General features: G+C 59.2%; 1 protein-coding gene across 1 annotated transcript; it reads left to right on the top strand.

The window, feature by feature from the left end:
• Positions 1–3,967: 3,967 nt before the first annotated feature.
• IGFBPL1 (insulin like growth factor binding protein like 1) lies at positions 3,968–15,864 on the top strand. Its single transcript, XM_002708165.5, has 5 exons — positions 3,968–4,478; positions 11,298–11,407; positions 12,035–12,151; positions 12,671–12,829; positions 14,516–15,864. Exons 1-4 carry the CDS (start codon positions 4,016–4,018, stop codon positions 12,818–12,820), a joined length of 840 nt encoding a protein of 279 aa, XP_002708211.3. The 5' UTR covers positions 3,968–4,015; the 3' UTR covers positions 12,821–12,829; positions 14,516–15,864.
• The last annotated feature ends 1,382 nt before the right edge of the window (positions 15,865–17,246 follow it).

Below are 17,246 nucleotides of genomic sequence, written 5' to 3'. Positions count from 1 at the left end.
AGCCCGCATGCATAATTAAATGACTGATAAGAAGAGAGGTTTTGCCTTTAACCCCCCCCCCCCCAACTGGGCGCTGTCTTCTCCAGACTTGCTCTGGGAGAGGGCAGTCACCAGCTGGTTAATAAAGACTCCTAATTTGACCTCGAAATCTCGCTGTGTTTTTAATCTGTGCGCTCCACAACAGGAGAACCCAGGGGAGGGCTGGAATTGCTAAATGTTAGACGCATACAGGAGACCATCCCTGGAGCAGAAACTGAGACTCCCCTGGGGTCAGCGTCCCCGAGCTGGGAGGAGGGTCCCGGGGGCCTGAACCCCAGCCTACAGCCAGCACTGTGAGCTGTGAGCCCCAGAATCTCTGCTCAGCCCTCGGCCGCCCAGCAGCCGCTCTCCCAGGCCTCCAAGTCTCGTCTGCGCTTGCGCAGCACAGGGCCAGCCACGTCTATGACATCCGGGGTCCCCCCGTGGCTCCTCCCTCTTCTGTGTCTTGCACCCCCAAACGCCAGCCGCCACAGCCTTGAACGCTGACCTCTGCCTCTGACATTCTCGCGGCATGCCCAGGCGCCATTCCCTGCACGTGGCCTGTGGAAGTCGTCTCCGGTAGCTCAACTCGCAGGGATCACAGCCCCGTGCGTGCGGGAACACCGTCCCGGGCCCGCCTGCAGCAGTTTTCTTTCTTCGTCCGGGGCTCGTAGTTGTTTAGGGTACGAGGAAAAATCCTCCATCCTCCTGCCCTGCTGCTCAGCATCTCCGCAGAGCTCTGCGCACACCACTGCGCCACATCCCCTGGCACACGGCGATGGAGGTGAAATCTGGCTCCTTCCAACCCCAGCCGCACTCACGCAGGCTTTTCTCTAGAAGGTTCACCCCCTCTGCTTTCTAAACGGAGAGGGGAGGGCTGGAGACGCGGATTCCAGGTCACCCCCGCCTTGAGCAGGGGCTCAGACATTAAGCTCCGCACCTGCTCAAGAGGCATCTGCTCCCTGGAGCTCCTCCATCCTCTTCCTCTCTCCACGCCCACGGGAGCCACCACTGCATCGGGACCTTCTCACCCACTGCTGCTGCTGCTGGGTGCACCTGCGCCCGCCTTAACTGAGGCCCCGGGGCAGCTTCCTCCACGTGTGCTCGCACTCAGCCTCCCCACCCTTGCTGCTTAATTACTTACCCGGTGCCCGGGATCTCACCATCTGCCAGACAACTGAGGCCTTCCACCCCCTTCCCTGCTGGGAGAACTCAGCCCCCCTTTTTCCCATCATCCCACGGGACAGTGGTAATTGGTGCCCTGGGAACCAGAAGGAAGAAAAAGCAAGAATGTAGCTGCTGGGGTGTGGGCTGGCAGACAATTTTAAAAGGAAACAGACAGCGCCTGATTACTTTCAAAGGGGAGGGGTGAGTTCCTTTGATGCCCCTGGCTGTGACTCTCCCCCCTTAACTCACCAGGAGTCACTGCCTAACCAGTGCTCTCCCTACTTTGAAGAAGTATGCAAATCAGATGTAAATAGGCCTCTGGGCCACCGTGTCCCCCAACAGCAGCTCACATCAATTTCATGACAATGACATCCATCCCTCTGCTGCTGCTCCTTCAGGGTTTGCATCAAGAGCAGGCAGACCAGCGCGGCATCCATTTATTCACTGAGCACATTTTGTCCAGGCCTCATTATATTACGGGCACAGCAGCCCATCCGCTGTAAGCCACTGGGAAGCCTGACGTGACAATGAGGAAGGCATCCCTGCAAAGCGGCACAGAGTTTGTCTCTGGTTTCCCAATGCTGCTTTGCTCCTTTCACACCGTGTTTTCTTCCCATCAGGAAACACTCTCGCCTTTTCGAATGTGCACAGAGAATCAGGCTCCTGCTGCTCACAGCTGCTCAGCCGGTTCACCAGAGCCCAAGCTGGCATCTTGGGGGACCCAAAACATGCTCATTTCCTCCAACAAGCCAGCAAAAAGGGGTTTGAAGTGGCGGGGCAGCTGCAGGTGGGGGTTAGTGGCTCATCAAGCAGGCTCCAGACCAGAGCTCTCCATCAGCGAGATCCAGGGCATCAGCCAGGTGGAGGTGTCCCCGTGATGGAGCTCGGCTGTCCCCAGTGGACGGCTGCATACTTTCTCCCCGGCTGGGCTGAGCGTGAGCTCTGCCTGCCTTTCCAGGCCCTCCCCTGCATCTCGCATGCACGTATCACTATTCACTTGGGCACAGGTAATCAACAACACCAGGAGCCGGCCCTTGTCCGTGGAAATATGAAAAGGGAAGATGCCTTCACCTTCACCGGGGTTGCATCCACATTCCTGCTTTTACAAATATGTCCCCGTGCTAGATGTGCATTTTAAAATTGCTATTTCACTGAACAATCTATTATGAGTATCTTCATTTCCGCCTGCCTTCACGTCCTCCCTCACGCTCAATTTTGCTTTCACTATCTTCTATTTTTGAATGTACTGTTGCTAGTCTTTGCCTATCTGTGAGCAGCGAAAAGTTTCTGCTCTGGTGACCCCAGGATGACCTCTTCCTCCCAGGAGGGAGTCGCAGGAGGGGCCCGAGACCAAGGGTTGGGGGCGCTCTGCCGGGCACTGCAGGCAGAGGCGGCAGCCTCCTGGTTGAGTCCACAGATCATCCACAAGGCCTGACAGCTGTCACATGTGCTTTCCCACCCCTGATCTATTTGTGCTTCCGGCCACTCCAGTCCTCCCTCAGGGTCCCGACCACACCGTCCAGGTGGCTGGCGGTAAGCTAAGAGCCATAGCAGGCCGGGCAGGCCACCTTGCTCTGACCACCTCGAGGGGGGTTCCCCCAGGTGACTGCAAACTGGGAAGGCCCTGGGCTTGAGAAGCATCCCGCACCTCTGGGAGTTGGCAGAGAACTAGAAGAGAAGGGACAGGATAAAAGAGGAGAGGCTCGTGACGGTAGTCCCTCCCTCCACCCAGCGTCCTCACCTGGACACCTCAGATTCCAGTGGCCAGGACCCCCTGAGGGCCGAGAAGAGACGCACAGGGCCCGGCCTGCAGCAGGTGTGGATCCATGTGAATCACCGACCACCAGACCCAAGTCTGCCCCAGGTGCGCTCCCGACGAAGTCACAGGTGTGCTGACCCGTGCAACACGAGGGCACCAGCGCACCTAACTGTAGGAAAAGCATGGAAAATCACTGTGCAAACTGAAAATGACCAAGGCCACTTCTGCATGAACCAAGTCTTCATTGTATCTTATCGCAGCCAAGTCACTGGTGCCCTCGAGGAGCACCCCGCCTTTGCTAGCACTAAGACACACACACACACAGAGCCAATTAAGCCATGCTCCTGCTGACTGTTCAAATTTCAGGGATGACAGGAGATGGGGAAACTATGTGAAGTAGGTGGAAAACTCACCTACAGAGTCAGGTGCATGGTATGTGGCTGTGTGTGTGTTAAAGGGAGGGGCTATGCAATCTCACGTGCTTTTTTTATAGCCATGGAAAATTCCTGAAAAGATACACAAGACCACCCTCCTCCGCCCAGGGAATTCATGGATACAGTGTGGGTGGGAAGTCCTGTTTTCATCTTTACATTTATTTGTAAAATCTAGAGTTTTAAGTCACATGTTCCCTTTTTAAAACAAAAATTTGAAGACTGCTGGATGCAAAATAATTTATATATAGCATGAGATAATATAATGCAATATAATATAATACCGTATCCTTCGGAGGGGCGGGTTTTAGGGACCTGTCACTCTGAGCCAGCCTTGCACGTGCAGACATCCCACCCTGACTCTACCATAGCGACCCCTGGCAAGTTCTCGCCCCGATTGGGGTCCCCAAGAGTCCACTCAGAGGTCGGGGAGAGGGCCTCGGGACACCCCTCCAGCTCGGAGCCCCGCAACAGCCAGAGGCGCACCACACCGCGCCGGTCCCGGGCCGGGGCGGCGGAGTGCGGGCGCCCCGCGGTGCGGGCCCGGCCAATCAGCGGTCGCGGGGCGGGTGGGGAGGCAGCGCCGCGCGCGCGGAGCGGAGCACCAAGCAGAGGCGCCTCCGCCGTCCCGGAGCAGGCCATGCCGCGCTCGCCGCTGCTCCCGCCGCCGCTGATGCTGCTGCTTCTGCTGCTGCCGTTGCCGCCGCCGGCCCCCGGCCTCGGGCTCCGCGGCGCGGGCAGCCGGCGCCCGGAGTGCGGTCCGTGCCAGCCGGAGCGCTGCCCGGCGTTCGCGCACTGCCCGGCGCCCGGGATCGCGGCGCGCGACGAGTGCGACTGCTGCGCGCTCTGCCTGGGCGCCGAGGGCGCGAGCTGCGGGGGCCGTGCGGGCGCGCGCTGCGGCCCTGGCCTGGTGTGCGCGAGCCGGGCCGCGGGGGCGGCGCCCGAGGGCACCGGGCTCTGCATGTGCGCGCAGCGCGGCACCGTCTGCGGCTCCGACGGCCGCACCTACCCCAGCGTCTGCGCGCTGCGCTTGCGCGCCCTGCACGCGCCCCGCGCGCACCCCGGCCACCTGCACAAGGCGCGCGATGGCCCCTGCGAGTTGGGTGAGTTGGATTCGGTCTGCGGGACTTGGGTGGGTAAAGAAAGCGGGACCCCGATCATCTGGGGTGTGGAGCGAAGGCTCCCCACCTTGCACAGCCAGAGAGGGAGCTGCCAGGGTGCCTCAGTTTCTCCTTTAGGAGCAATATTTCTTACCTTCCTGGTGCCCAGAGGACTGGGGTGGGAATCCCCACCCTGCACCCTCCCTTCCCCTGCTAGTGGAAACACCGCTCACGGAGCGCGTGGGGATTTGCCCCCTTGGTCGTTTAAGTTCTTGCTGATGCAGTGATGTGCTGGCCAGGAGGGTGTGTCCCTGAAAGAAAGGAAATTGGGGACAGGGTTCCCACGGGGTCTGAGTTCCCCCACATCTGCAAGGCAGAGGAAGGGGAAGTGAGGGTGCCTGAGGACCAGCTATAAACGGGGCTCAGGAGTCACCACCATGCCAGAGCCCCACGACTCCAGGAGGGAGATGGGGCCCAGACCTGGACCCTGAGGGCGCTCCCATCCAGGACAAGTGAGACGTCCAGAGACCTATGCCCTGGAAAGATGGGGTGCCATCTGCGGCGGACCCAGGTTTTGTGAGTCTAAGGTGTGCACTGCTTTAAGGAAAAGAACAGACAATCGTGACTGGCTTTGTTAATGTTGCCGTGCAGCCGGAGCTGCAGTTCTAAGAACGGAGTGGAGAGAAGCCAAACGTTGCTATGGGGGTATGTCGCCCTGCTTTGCTGCCTTGCTCGGCATGGGTGCGGCCTGCCCACTAGGTCTTGGAGAACTGCCCCTGCCTAGAGGGGGCGCTGGAGAGCCCAGGGTGAGTAAGCAGTGAGTGCTGAGTCCCACGGAGCCTGGCTTGAGCTGGGGTTCAGGTTTCTTGGGAGGACTTCCGGTCTGGGGCTGGAGACCAAGCCCAGGCTTAAGCGCCTAGGACAGTGTGCTGGCTTCAGCTTCAAGAAGGATGCCGATGCCTCTTCCAGGCTTCCAGAGGACTCTGGTGCTGTGTCCCCCAAAGTGTCCTAGGTAGATGTCCTCAGTCCAGAGAGCCCTCGGTGGGGAGGGTGTTGGAGATGGGGCGATGGGGCGGGACTCATCCTGTCCCTGGAAACAAAGAGAATGATGGCTCACTGAGCAGCTGAAGCAGCCACGGAGCACAGGAAGATCGCACGGGCCGTTCCCAGGCAGGGTGCCTGGGGAGGACGGAGCTGGTGGGGTGAGAGTGGGGTGCTCCCGGGCTGCTGCTGAGCCACTGTGGGCAGCTCCCTTCTGTTCCCCGTGAAGCCACTGTGGAGGTCCCTGCCACGTGGAACGCTTGTTTCTGCTCCCTGGCGTTGAAACAGTCCTGTCGCTTTCCTTGGAGCTGCTATCACTCATTTGCTCCAATCTGCTTCCCTCAGCAGTTCGGCGGGCAGGTCTCTTTGTCTGCACACAGGTAACACGCAGGAGGCATCAGAAGTGCTGACCGGGTGCCCAGGCTCTCGGCGGTGCGGATGGCCTCAGATCATTTCTGCCTTGAGTAGTATTCTGTTCCAAAGAGAAAGACGCCCGGCGGATAGGTTGGCCCGCGGGGAAGGGAGCTGCAGCCCTCAAGGGCAGGGGACCTGTCCAGGATGTCCAGGAAGGGCCCACCAGCTCCCGGGTCTCCACACCCCGCCCGGGGCTCTTGGAGAACAGGACCCGATAGTATTAAATCAGGCAGATGGTGGTTGCCATGGTGACCAGAGTGCGGCCAGATGGCAGATGGAAACCCCATACCCCTAATTCACTGAAAATTACCAAACGACAAGTGAATGTGACAGCCCCTCGACTCTGAGCTCTGGGCTCGGGAGCCCACCCCAGGCCCAGGCGCAGGCCCAGGCATAAAGATGTACCCAGGACCAAGGAGAAGTCCGGAAGCCCCTCTTCCTGACCTCATTAGCGACCTCAGACCTGGGCAGGCACAGAGGGGTGGCAGCCCAATGGCCCCTCATTCTGTGCCGCCCTTGAGCCATCTTTTATTGGGGAGGTGCCCGGGAGCACTTTTTAACGATGTCCCTGGGGACCCTGGCTGGCGGAAAGCAGAGCAAGGCAGACTGAAGCGGTTCTGTTTCAATATTGGCGGTACCCCCACCCCTCCTCGGCGCCTCCCGCGCCCTCAGGAGCAGCCAAGCCCCTGGCCTTGGCAGGGAAGCCGTGGTGAGGGAGGTACTGCTGGGGTTGCTCCCGGTGCGGGGCTGTGTTCTCACCCGCGCAGCCTCTGCTCAGAGGCCCCGAACCGCCTCATGGCGGGTGCTCCTCACACCAGCGTGTGCTCAGTGGGGCAGGTGCGGGAGGCGTCCGATACTCTTAAAAATTGCTTTTGCACTCATTGCAACTCCCCTGTGGAGTGCTCACTCCCATTTAAAAGAAGGAAAAACCGGGCCACCTGGCTACTCCCAGTTGAGATGGGACCCCAGACCCAGTTTACCTGACTCTTCAGGTTGGCGCCGTGCCTGGGTGATGCCGTGTATCAAGGCAGCTGGTTGGCCTAGCAGCTAAGCTGTCACTCAGGACACCCACACGCCACCTTGGAGTACCTGGATAAGTCCCTGCTCCAATTCCGATCCGGCTTCCTGCTAATGCGCCTGCGAGGTGGCAGATGATGGTGTAAGTGCTTGGGTTCCTGTCACCCACATGGGAGACCTGGATGGAGTTCTGGGCTCCTGCCTTCTGCCTGGGCCCGTAGCAGCTGTTTTGAGTGTTTGGGGAGGAGACCTGCTGGTGGGAGCTCGCTTTGTCTATCTCTCTGCCTTTCAAATACACAAAAGGAATAAAAATTCACAACCCACAAGAGGAAGATGTGGGACATTCGTGACCCCGCATCTCTGGGGTTTCTCCATCGAGATCCACCATCCTCTTGGTCCCCGTGTTTAGCCCTGGGTGGCGGCTCCTGGAAGAGACAGGAGTAGCCAGCAGAAGAGGGGCCAGGGCGTGGAGGTGGGAGGGCCTGTGGTGGGGGTGAGCTGTGGAGGCGGTGGGGGCTGCCCAGTGGGATGGTGGCACACGAGGAACCCCACGGTTATGTGGCCAGTGACTGGCAGGCTTGAGTGCCAGCCTGGAGGCTGCTGCTTCCTTCTGTCCCCAATGACTGGTCCCATTGCTCAGCCACAGGGTGGAACGGCCTCAGGACTGTTGCAAATGCTGCCGTGGCTTCCAAAGCCCGGGCTGTTGAGTGCGTGCGCCTTGTTTGTGAGCGTGGGGAGGGAGGGGCTGGCATCCTACTCACAGCACGTGGATGTCATGTTGTTCAGTGAGAGCTGGGGACAGGGCCCCAAGCCAAGAGCCAGCGGCCACCACGAGATCTACAGAGCCCAGATCTGAGACAGTTCACCTTGGTTGAAATCCCAGCCCCACTTAGAAACCTTGGTTTGTGCTAGGCGCGTTACCAGGTAACCGGCAGAGGCAGCGAAGGCCACTGTGTGCCAGGGACAAAGAAGGGGCCTTGCGCTCAAAAGCCTTTGATGCCGAGGGAGGGGATGGAGCGCAGGGTGCTGGAGCGAGCGGGATGAAGCCGCCTCTGCTTCCATGTGGCAGCTGGACTGTTGGCGGCAGTGCCTAGGGCTGTTTGGCACGTTGCTCCTTAAACCCGCTGGGTGTGTGCCTCTGCACACAGCAGCTGGAGCCCCAGGCCTGACTTAGGATGGTCTTTCCTCACCCAGCATCAGCAACTGTAAAGAAATCTCAGAGATATTTGGGGAGGTGTTTCCTTTTTTTTTTTTTTTTTTTTTTTTTTTACAGGCAGAGTGGATAGTGAGAGAGAGAGACAGAGAGAAAGGTCTTCCTTTGCCATTGGTTCACCCTCCAATGGCCGCCACGGCTGGTGCGCTGTGGCCCAGTGCACCGTGCTGATCTGAAGGCAGGAACCAGGTGCTTCTCCTGGTCTCCCATGCGGGTGCAGGGCCCAAGCACTTGGGCCATCCTCTACTGCCTTCCTGGGCCACAGCAGAGAGCTGGCCTGGAAGGGGGCAACCGGGACAAAATCCGGCGCCCCAACCGGGACTAGAACCTGGTGTGCCAGTGCCGCTAGGTGGAGGATTAGCCTAGTGAGCCTGGGCGCCGGCTGGGAGGTGTTTCATTTGAGCCATTGTGGAGGCCATTGTGACTGACGGGGTATGGGGCAGCCAGCTCCCAGGCGAGCTGACTCCCTGTCACCTGTCCAGCTCTGCAGTACCACAGTCACACCCCTGGCCACCTGTCCCCGAGGACGTGGGCTGGAGGTCACCCTCTTCCTTTGCAGAGAGGCCCCAAGCACGGGAGCTCCACTGTGGCCCTGTTTTGCCACCCCTGTGACTGTCCCCCCATCCCCGCCAGCCCCGGGTTCCGCAACACCAACCCCACAGGGCAGGTGTCAGGGTTAAAGGGGTAGAGCACTTGGGAGGGTCCTCTAGCGGGAAGGCAAGGAGGTGCTAGAGCTGAACCTCCAGGCTGGTCCTCCCCTGGCCGCCCAAGGCTGGGGAGCTGTGGCTGCCGGCATCACCAGGGCGGCACCTGCAGGCAGCGAGCTAGCCTGTGACGTGGGCACTGTTGTAATTACGCATGGTGTGGATTATAAAGAGCTGCTACGAATAAGGACACTTCTACATGTGCACTCGGTTATGTGACAGTCACAGTCCGGTGTGTTCTGACCGGGAGCGGCGCCCGGGGGACTGTTGTATCTCTTGGTTGTGTTGGTGTTCACACCACCGTCTGCGGTGGGCAGAGCTGCCTACAGACAGCATGATTGTCCCGCATGAAAATTTAGAAATTAATAAAGAAATGCATCTTCGCGCGTACCTTTGACACTGAAGGCAGGGACCCTTTTGTAAAGCAAAAGTCGTATTTTCTGCTGTGAAGTCAGGAGCAAAGATGGTATTTCCAGGGCGCTCTTTCTTAGTTGCTCTTGAAAGAGAGGAAGAGGAGAAGGTGATTTACTGGGTTATGCATTTACGCCTGCAAGGGGGTGAGGAAATCTCATTTAAAATTTATGACTTTACACGGAGGAAAGGAAGACGCGCTGATGGCAGGTCCCTGTGGAAGCCATCGGGGGCTGGGGAAGCAGGAGGCGGCGCTGATTGTTCCCACGGGAGCCCTCCGAGGACCAGCCTGTGCGGGCGGCGGTGTGCGCATTAGAGTCTTTGTCACCAGGACTGGGACAGGCGGCCGCAGAGAGCGGGCTGCCGCGGGGAGTGCATTAGAAGTGTAGGTTCGCTGGGGGCCTCTGGCTGCTCTGCAACAGGACAGACGGGGGTCAGCAGGGGCCCTTTGGAGGGCTGATCAGGCGGGGAGGGGCCGTGTTTTCACTCACTGGAGCTGAGGGGCTCCGGACAGCAGAGCTGGGGCTGACAGGTGGGGGTTACCTCCAGGGAGACCCGAGTTTCCTTCCCAGGAGTGCTGGCCAAGGGTGGGAGGGCCTGGCTCTGTAGGTGGTGAGCTGTCCGTCATGGGGGCCATGCAAGTGGGGGCTGGCCGAGCACGACACACATGGGCTCGTCCAGGGTCCAGGGGAGTCAGCCTGCTGGAGGGCCTCTTCGTGTCAGTCTGTGGCTTTCAGACATTGTCATGGAGAGATTTTGGTATCAGCTGGGCAGTGTCTGCTTCCGGGTCTGTCTGGAGGGGCCAGAGCAGCCTCTGCACCCTTGGGTGCCATGTGACCATGTTCCTCAACCCCTTCCTCCTGCCAGTGTTTTCCTTGCCCGGGTGGGTGGGGCCCTCTGTCCTCGGGGCTGTCTGTGTCACCAGGCAGAGTGGGAGACTCTGCCGTGTGATGGCTACACCGAATACTGCTGACCCCGACTTGCGTACCCTCTTTCTTAAACCATGGCTGCCACCCCTCCTTCCCTGGTTAGATCTCTTGATTCCCACCCTACTGATGGGGAGGCCCGGCCTCTGCCTTGCACCTTGCCCTGCACACCGTGGGGCTGCCCAGCGGGGCGGCTGAGCCTGCTGTCCAGTGCAGGTGAGCCCAGCAGGTGCACCCCTCCTGGCCCTGGACCAGGTCCCTCCTGTTAGGTGCTGCAGGTTTGGGTGAGACGTCCCCCTGGGGAGCTGGGGAAGACAGGATGTTTCCACGCGGAGGGTTGGCAGGGGCCCTGAAGGCCAAGGTGACTGGACCAGGTTCCCACAGCCCAGTGAGCTGGGCAGATGCAGCGAAGAACCTCTCACCCAGAGTCGCTGTGCCTTCAGGTGCTGCCCAATGTGCCCACACCCTCCCTCGCCTCTCTGATGTCCTGGCCACCTGAAGCCACGTTTGCCGATTCCCTGTGTCCCAGGCTCGGCTCCCTCAGTCCCTCCCCTGGGTTTCCAGGTGGGCAGCTCTGTCCTTGGGGCTGGGGGGCACAGACCTATGGGGTCTTGAATGGACGCCTGGGAGGTAGAGTGCAGGGGGAGGGCCCTCAGCCTCAGGGGGCCTCTGAGCCACACCCCTCCCCACCCCGGAAGGAGCAGGGCCCATGAGTTAGGAGGCTGCCCATGGCCGCTGCACCGTGGCATTCTCAGGGGGAGTCACTGACTTGGGAGGCAAGCAGATGGCAGCTGGGGTCCTGGAAGGCACCTGGGGTGGGGTGGGGGTGGGGCTGTTCTGAGAGGGAGACCTGCAGCAGATGCGCTGTGAGACTTTGGGAAGCCTCTGGATCCGCTTGGTGAAACAAAGGCAGAACTTGGAGGCAGGCAGGCGTCGTCCATGAAGGTCTGGGAAACCCTCCTCTGTAGTTTTCGGCCTGGGAGCAGGTGCCCAGCAGGCGCATGCCGGCAGCCTCCCGCTGGGCAGGGGGACATTAGCGCTGGGGAGCCTGGGCCCTGCAGGGCAAACGCGGTGTTCTCTTGTCGCCTCCTCGCAGCTCCTGTGGTCGTCATGCCACCGCGTGGTGCTCGCAACATCACTGGCGCACAGGTGCACTTGTCCTGTGAGGTGAGGGCCGTGCCCACCCCGGTCATCACGTGGAGGAAGGTACTTCTGTTCCAGAACTTGTCTGTGTGTGTGCACGTGTGTATGAAAGAGACAGACAGACAAACACAGAGAAGCAGAAAGACAGAGGTGGAGGTCAGTGACTTTCAAGCGTGTGTCGGGGCAGAGGGTTAGGAAATGATACCTTATAGAGCACCCCTGTGCCTTCACGCCGTCAGCCCTGAGCGCTCCCATGTGAGAGACAGCTGCAGCCCCTCCTTGCACCATTGGCCCCCTTGCCCAGCTGCCAGCCCAGAAAGTTCCGCTGCTTCTCAGGCCTCCCTGAGCCACAGCGATGTGGGCACCTGCGCCCCTGGGAGCTGAGTTTGGGAGCTGGCTGGTGGGAAGACCGAACCCTATTCCAAGACCGCATTTCCTGCAGCCCAGTTTTGAGAGATGGTTGTGGATCACCACACCTGTTGTCCCCTTAGCTCTGCAGCCCTGAAGGGTAGCGGCGATGGCGGCATGTTGCCGCTGTCCAGCAGGGGGTGCTGTCTACACACATGTAGGTCTGACCACAGGTAGGATACTAGGTGCCAGGTCCCAGCTCCTGGTGAGGAAGTGGGTGGGGTAGTCGTTATCCAGAAATGCCTCCTCAAGGCCGCTCCTGGTTTTTTCCATCCTCTGAAGGTCATGCAGTCTCCTGGGGGCACCCAGGTGCTGGAGGTGTTGCCTGGGGACCATGTCAACATAGCCATCCAGGTGCGAGGGGGCCCTTCCGACCACGAGGCCACGGCCTGGATCCTGGTGAGTGCATTGTTGGGAATTGCTGGCTGGTCCTTACAAACCACCCTTGATGTTCCCATAACACCCGACCCTTCTCAGAGCTGTCCTGACCCCTTCCTCGCTGGACCCTCCAGCAGCTGCAAGATACACGGGACAAGTGTGTGTCTCCTGAGACTTGCGGCAGTGGGCAGAACAATGCCTGCCCCCAGACATGTCCACGTTCTAACCCCCAGAACCTGGGGCTCACGTTATGTGGCAGCAGGGGCTAAGGTTGCTAAAGAGTTGGATTTACCATAGAGAGCTTAGCCCGGGTTAGCCAGGTGGGCCTGCCTGACGGGTGGGGCATGGCCTGTGGAAGAGCAGGGTCGCTGCGGAGGGGGGCTTACGCCTGGCTTCTCAGCAGCCGAGGCGAGAGGAGAAGTGGAGGACCTCTCTTGTATTCTGAGAAGGCCCAGGGGCTTGGACTTGCCGAGATCTCAGTAAGGAAGTGGTTTTTGCTGTGCCCGTGGAGCTGTGTGATCTTGCCCTCTGTATTTCTAGATCAACCCCCTGAGAAAAGAAGACGAGGGTGTATACCAGTGCCACGCAGCCAATGCGGTCGGGGAGGCCCAGGCCCTCGGCACGGTGATGGTTCTGGAGCTGGGAAAAGACAAGTGGCCCCACCTTCCAGCCCCCAGGGATCATGTGTGACGGAGTAAGGTCTGTGTCCTGAGTCCCTGACAGTATTCCTGTCCCCATGTCACAGGAAGTCTGGGTTTATAAAACACATAGTAAAAAGGAAGGGGAGTGGACATTGGCCCAGTGGCTCAGCCACTGCTTGGCCACCCACATCCCACAGCACAGTGCCTCGGTTCAAGTCCTCACCCAGCTTCCTGTTCCAGCTTGCACCAGCACCACCTGGGGAGGCAGCAGGTGGTGGCTCGAGTGCTTAAGTCCCTGCCATCCACATGGGAGACCCAGACTGAGTTTGGGGTTCCTGCCTTCAGCCTGGCTCAGCCCCGGCTGTTAGGGGTATTTGGGGAGTGAGCCAGCAGGTGGAAGATCTCTCCGTGTTCCTCTGCCCCCTCTCTCTGACTTTCAAATAAATAAAAAGTTTAAATGGAGAAAACGCAGGGACAGCAGGAGCAGAAGAGGCTGGTGTTAGCAGGTGCATCTCGGGTGGGATCTGCACACCTGTCGGCGCGAGCTTGGGAGCCGCCGAGCCAAGAGCTGAGAACACGAAGGTGTCCCCGCACATGGGCGACCAGGAGTGTTCTGAGAGAGGTGGCAGACGATGTCACTGCCCACCAGGAGGACGGCCAAGCCTCACTCCGCTGTTCCTGGGGCTCTTCCTGTGGGGGCCCTGCGGCCTCCAGGCCTTGCCTTCTGGTCCTCGGCTCGGACCCGCTTGGAAACCCAGCCCAGGGTGCAGGGTGGAGCCAGGCAGCTCCTAGTGCCCACACTCGCACAGCGGGCAGCGGCGCTGCATCTGTCCCCTGCCTGCAGGTGCACAGTGAACTTGAGAACAGAATGCTTTTCTTCTTTTCTCATCAGCCAACTTTCGCTGCGTAACAGCTCCCAAGCCTTTCCCGTTCACAGCCAAAATGACCCCCGTCTCTTGCTCAGGTTTCCCATCACAGCTGCGGGAGGGCTGTGGCTCTGCTCCCCGCGTCTCCTCATCCACCGCCACTGCTGGAGGAGCGGCCCCTGGTGGGACCCACCCCATCCTGTGGCAGAGGGATAGGCGAGAGGCCGAGCCACGCACAGGTCTCGTGTAAAGTTTCTGCCCAGGTGCGCTGGGTGTCACGTGTGCTTGCAGCTACGTGGCCGCACCCAGTGCAGATGGGGAATGTGGAGGGAGGTGTTGCTGAGCCAGTACCGGGGGGGGGGGGGGGGGGCTGCAGGGCAGTGTCTGTGAGAGGCCCCAGCAATGGGGAGGGAAAGGTGAAAGTGTCAAACCCTCCAATACGGATTCAGCAAAGAGTTAGGAGATTGTAGCTTCCAGTTGTTCTCTGGGTAACTTGACTTTCTTGTTTTATATAGACACATAAGACACAGAACTAATTGTACATATGACCGCATTTTCATACATATCGTTACCTAGCCAGGCTGTGAGTTCCCTTGGGACATGCAGCCGTGGCCAGTGCCTGCAGGCGTGCCTTGCTCGCTACCCCCAGAAATGCACCTTGCGATTTCCTGGTGATTGACAAGTTCTCCTTGAAATCAGGCTGGGTCTTTTCCCTGAACTTCCCACCCACTAGACTTGGGCACACCCCCTCCCCAGCTCCCTGCCTCCAGGGAAGAGCCTTGGAGCTAAGGATCATGGTTCCGGCTTGTGTTAACGTGTGGTTGATTGGAACGGAACAGGCTTCTTTTCTCTAATTCTTTCCCCCTTCTTCTTCTTAGGGTCTGAGAGACTCTGGTCACGGGAGGATGCAGAAGTCAAGCAGTGGATCATTTTGCTTTGGGCAGAGTTGGGAAAGCTGTTTGTAGATGACCCCTTTTGTATGTTGTTTTTTAAAATTAGATGCAGACTAGATTCGTATGCAGATGTAGTTTTTAGGAGGAAAACAGATGTGCATGTGGCTGTTTTTTATACTTCGGAAATGAATGACTCCAGGAGAATCCTTTCTGTAGCCCCTCCCGCCCAGGGAAGACCACAGGCTGGGGGTTTGTAATTCAGAGGGGCCGGTGCTGAGCCCTGGCTGCTGAGACTCCAGGCCTCGCCTGTACCTCCTGCGGGAGCCGCACTGGCTCCCTGCCGTCCCTGGCCTGGTCTCTCCACCTGTGAATGTGGCGTTTGCACTGGGCCTTACCAGTGCCCCTCCTAGTCCAGCAATCCTGCAGATTTGCCCTGTGGTCTCGGCGTTCTTTGTCAAATGACATCCCTCCAAACCCGATGCCGCCACTTCCCGCCAGGCTCTGCTTTGCCCTGCCTTCCTGCTTGGCCCCAGGGTAAGGGGCCTTCCCAGATGCAGGAACCCTGGGATGGCGTCTGGGGACCCAGACATCCATTTCTGTAACCAGGAGGGTGGCGGGAACCTCATAAGAACACGGCCAGGCATTCGCTCTGGGCTGCAGAGTCCAGCGTAGGAGAGAAGGCTTCTTAGAGACACTTGCCCTCACCTGGCATGAAGCCACGTACATGGAACAAGAAAGGAGACGGTCTAATATTGGGTCACACACAGATCCCTGAGTGCTGACGGCTTCTTAGAAGTCAGAATCGGGGTGCCTCCCTGGGGATGGCCCTTAGTGCATGAGCACTTTCCCATCCAGGCCCCCGCCCCGGGAGCACGGTCAGGGCAGGCATTGGAGGCCCCTGGGCTCTGGAGGGGCGGCTCCTGCCCCAGTCCTGGGCTCTGGGGAGGTCCCGGGGCTCTGGCTCCCTTTCCTCCTCTAGGTGCTGCTTCTCAGGGAGACCCTGGAACCCGGGAGAGGAGGAGACTGCCAATCCCATGGGGGCTGGGACCCCTCCCTAGGATTCAGGGGACTGAAGTTCCTGCCTTTATATGTGGCCATTCACTTCTAAAGTTCCAGGATGCTAGCGCCTGGCCTGGGGATCTGGGAACAGGAGGTCCATTTGAATATTCATTTGCATGTCCATCCCTGGCATGTGGAGGCCCTCCGCCCAGCCCGCTCACCTTCTAAGTCCCGTGACCCTATTGGAATTAAGAAGAGAATGAGACTACATGAGTGGTTTTTCAAACTTTAAAATGTTGGAACCCTTCTTTGAATAAAACCAGGACTGGAATTGATCCCTTCGGAAGTTGGGTCAGAACTGTCCGGGGGCCCGCTCACACCCACCGTGCTCCCAGCTCGTCTGACCCCTGTCCTCTGTCCCCACAGTCTGGGGGTCTGTGGTCAGTTCCCTGTGGTTTGAATGGCTGGGAGAGGACTTGGGAGGACACTTGGTGGGACCGTGGTGGAAGGGATGGGCCCCCAGGGCCTGGGAGGAGGGAAACGCACAGGGCAATACACCTGCTCACAAGCACATTGGGCGCCACCAGCCGCATCGCTTTGCTTAGGCTTTGCCTGCGTGGCCTCTGGGCCCAGACAGGGTGGAGGGAGCCCTGCAGGGGGCGTGCTGAACATCAAGTCCACAAGGGGCTGGCTTTAGCATCAGAATTGTGTGCAAAAAAATAAATCATACCTGTGACACTGTGATGTTTCCACCCAATCCAGAAAGGCAGATGAAAATTCCGGAGCCCAGGACCTCTCGGGCCAGGAGCAGGGCTGCGGCGGCGGCTGTCCCCTAGGGACGCGCAATTCTCCCCCCGAGTCCCAGGCCGTGGTTTTCCCCTACCCTCTTTTCATAGATGTCATGACTCCTGCACTCTGAAAATCAGTGGTTTTGAGGATGGTCTGTGCCTCTGTGTCCTAGGGCAGCTGCTGCCTGCGGGCCCGGGTCCCACCCACACCGTGCGTCCCTTGTGCACCTTGCGCGTTTTCCCCTGCACCCATGGCAGCCGCCTCCAATCAAATGCTCCTTCACTCTCATAGCCACTCTGTTGGCACCTGGTCCCTTGCTTGTGTTTTTAACCAGCCCTGGGCCTCTTACACAGTTGCCAGCCTGGTCCTTCTCACTGCCTCTACTTGGTGTGCCACCACACGTACACCCTAGTGTTCGGTTCCCCCACGGAGACCCACATTCACGCAGGTCAGTGGCGTCCTGTGGGTGCCAGATACCCACTGACGGGAAGGGCTGGGCACCTGTACTCAGACTCCAGGGAGAAGTGAGTGGGAGGCCATGACCTGGGATGCTGGGAGGCAGACGACCCTCCCTTTCAGCCTCCCGCGTGTCCCAGCGCCCATGGCACTCCCCTCACATCATCGCATCATGCAGGCATTGTGCATCTCACAGCGTTGTGGTAGGGGCCTCCCCGGAACCTCCCTGTGACGGTTTCTGGGTGTGCCTGTCAGGTGTGCCTGTCAGCACGCTGCGACATTGTTAGCCCGTGTTAGCTGGTCAAGGTAGAGTTCACTACCTTTGGTGGAAAAGTACTAGACCTGTGAAGGAAAACTGGTTAACATCATCTGTAACTATGTACGCATGCGCAACCTCATAGCACTCCCGGTAGTGCCTTGTTGCGTTAGAACATCCAATCGAAATGCGCGCAGCCATAGAAGGGAGATGGAG

Source organism: Oryctolagus cuniculus, chromosome 1 (genome assembly GCF_964237555.1).
Source record: "Oryctolagus cuniculus chromosome 1, mOryCun1.1, whole genome shotgun sequence".
NCBI classification, from domain to species: domain Eukaryota; kingdom Metazoa; phylum Chordata; class Mammalia; order Lagomorpha; family Leporidae; genus Oryctolagus; species Oryctolagus cuniculus.
Note: the sequence above shows the minus strand (reverse complement) of the source record. Positions and strands in the feature narration are given on the sequence as shown.

Excerpts from the sequence above, each read along its gene's own strand:
- IGFBPL1 (XM_002708165.5), top strand. The coding sequence starts at position 4,016 with ATGCCGCGCTCGCCGCTGCTCCCGCCGCCGCTGATGCTGCTGCTTCTG. Across the intron at positions 11,408-12,034 it reads CGGTCATCACGTGGAGGAAG|GTCATGCAGTCTCCTGGGGG; the intron begins GTACTTCTGTTC and ends CATCCTCTGAAG. Across the intron at positions 12,152-12,670 it reads AGGCCACGGCCTGGATCCTG|ATCAACCCCCTGAGAAAAGA; the intron begins GTGAGTGCATTG and ends CTGTATTTCTAG.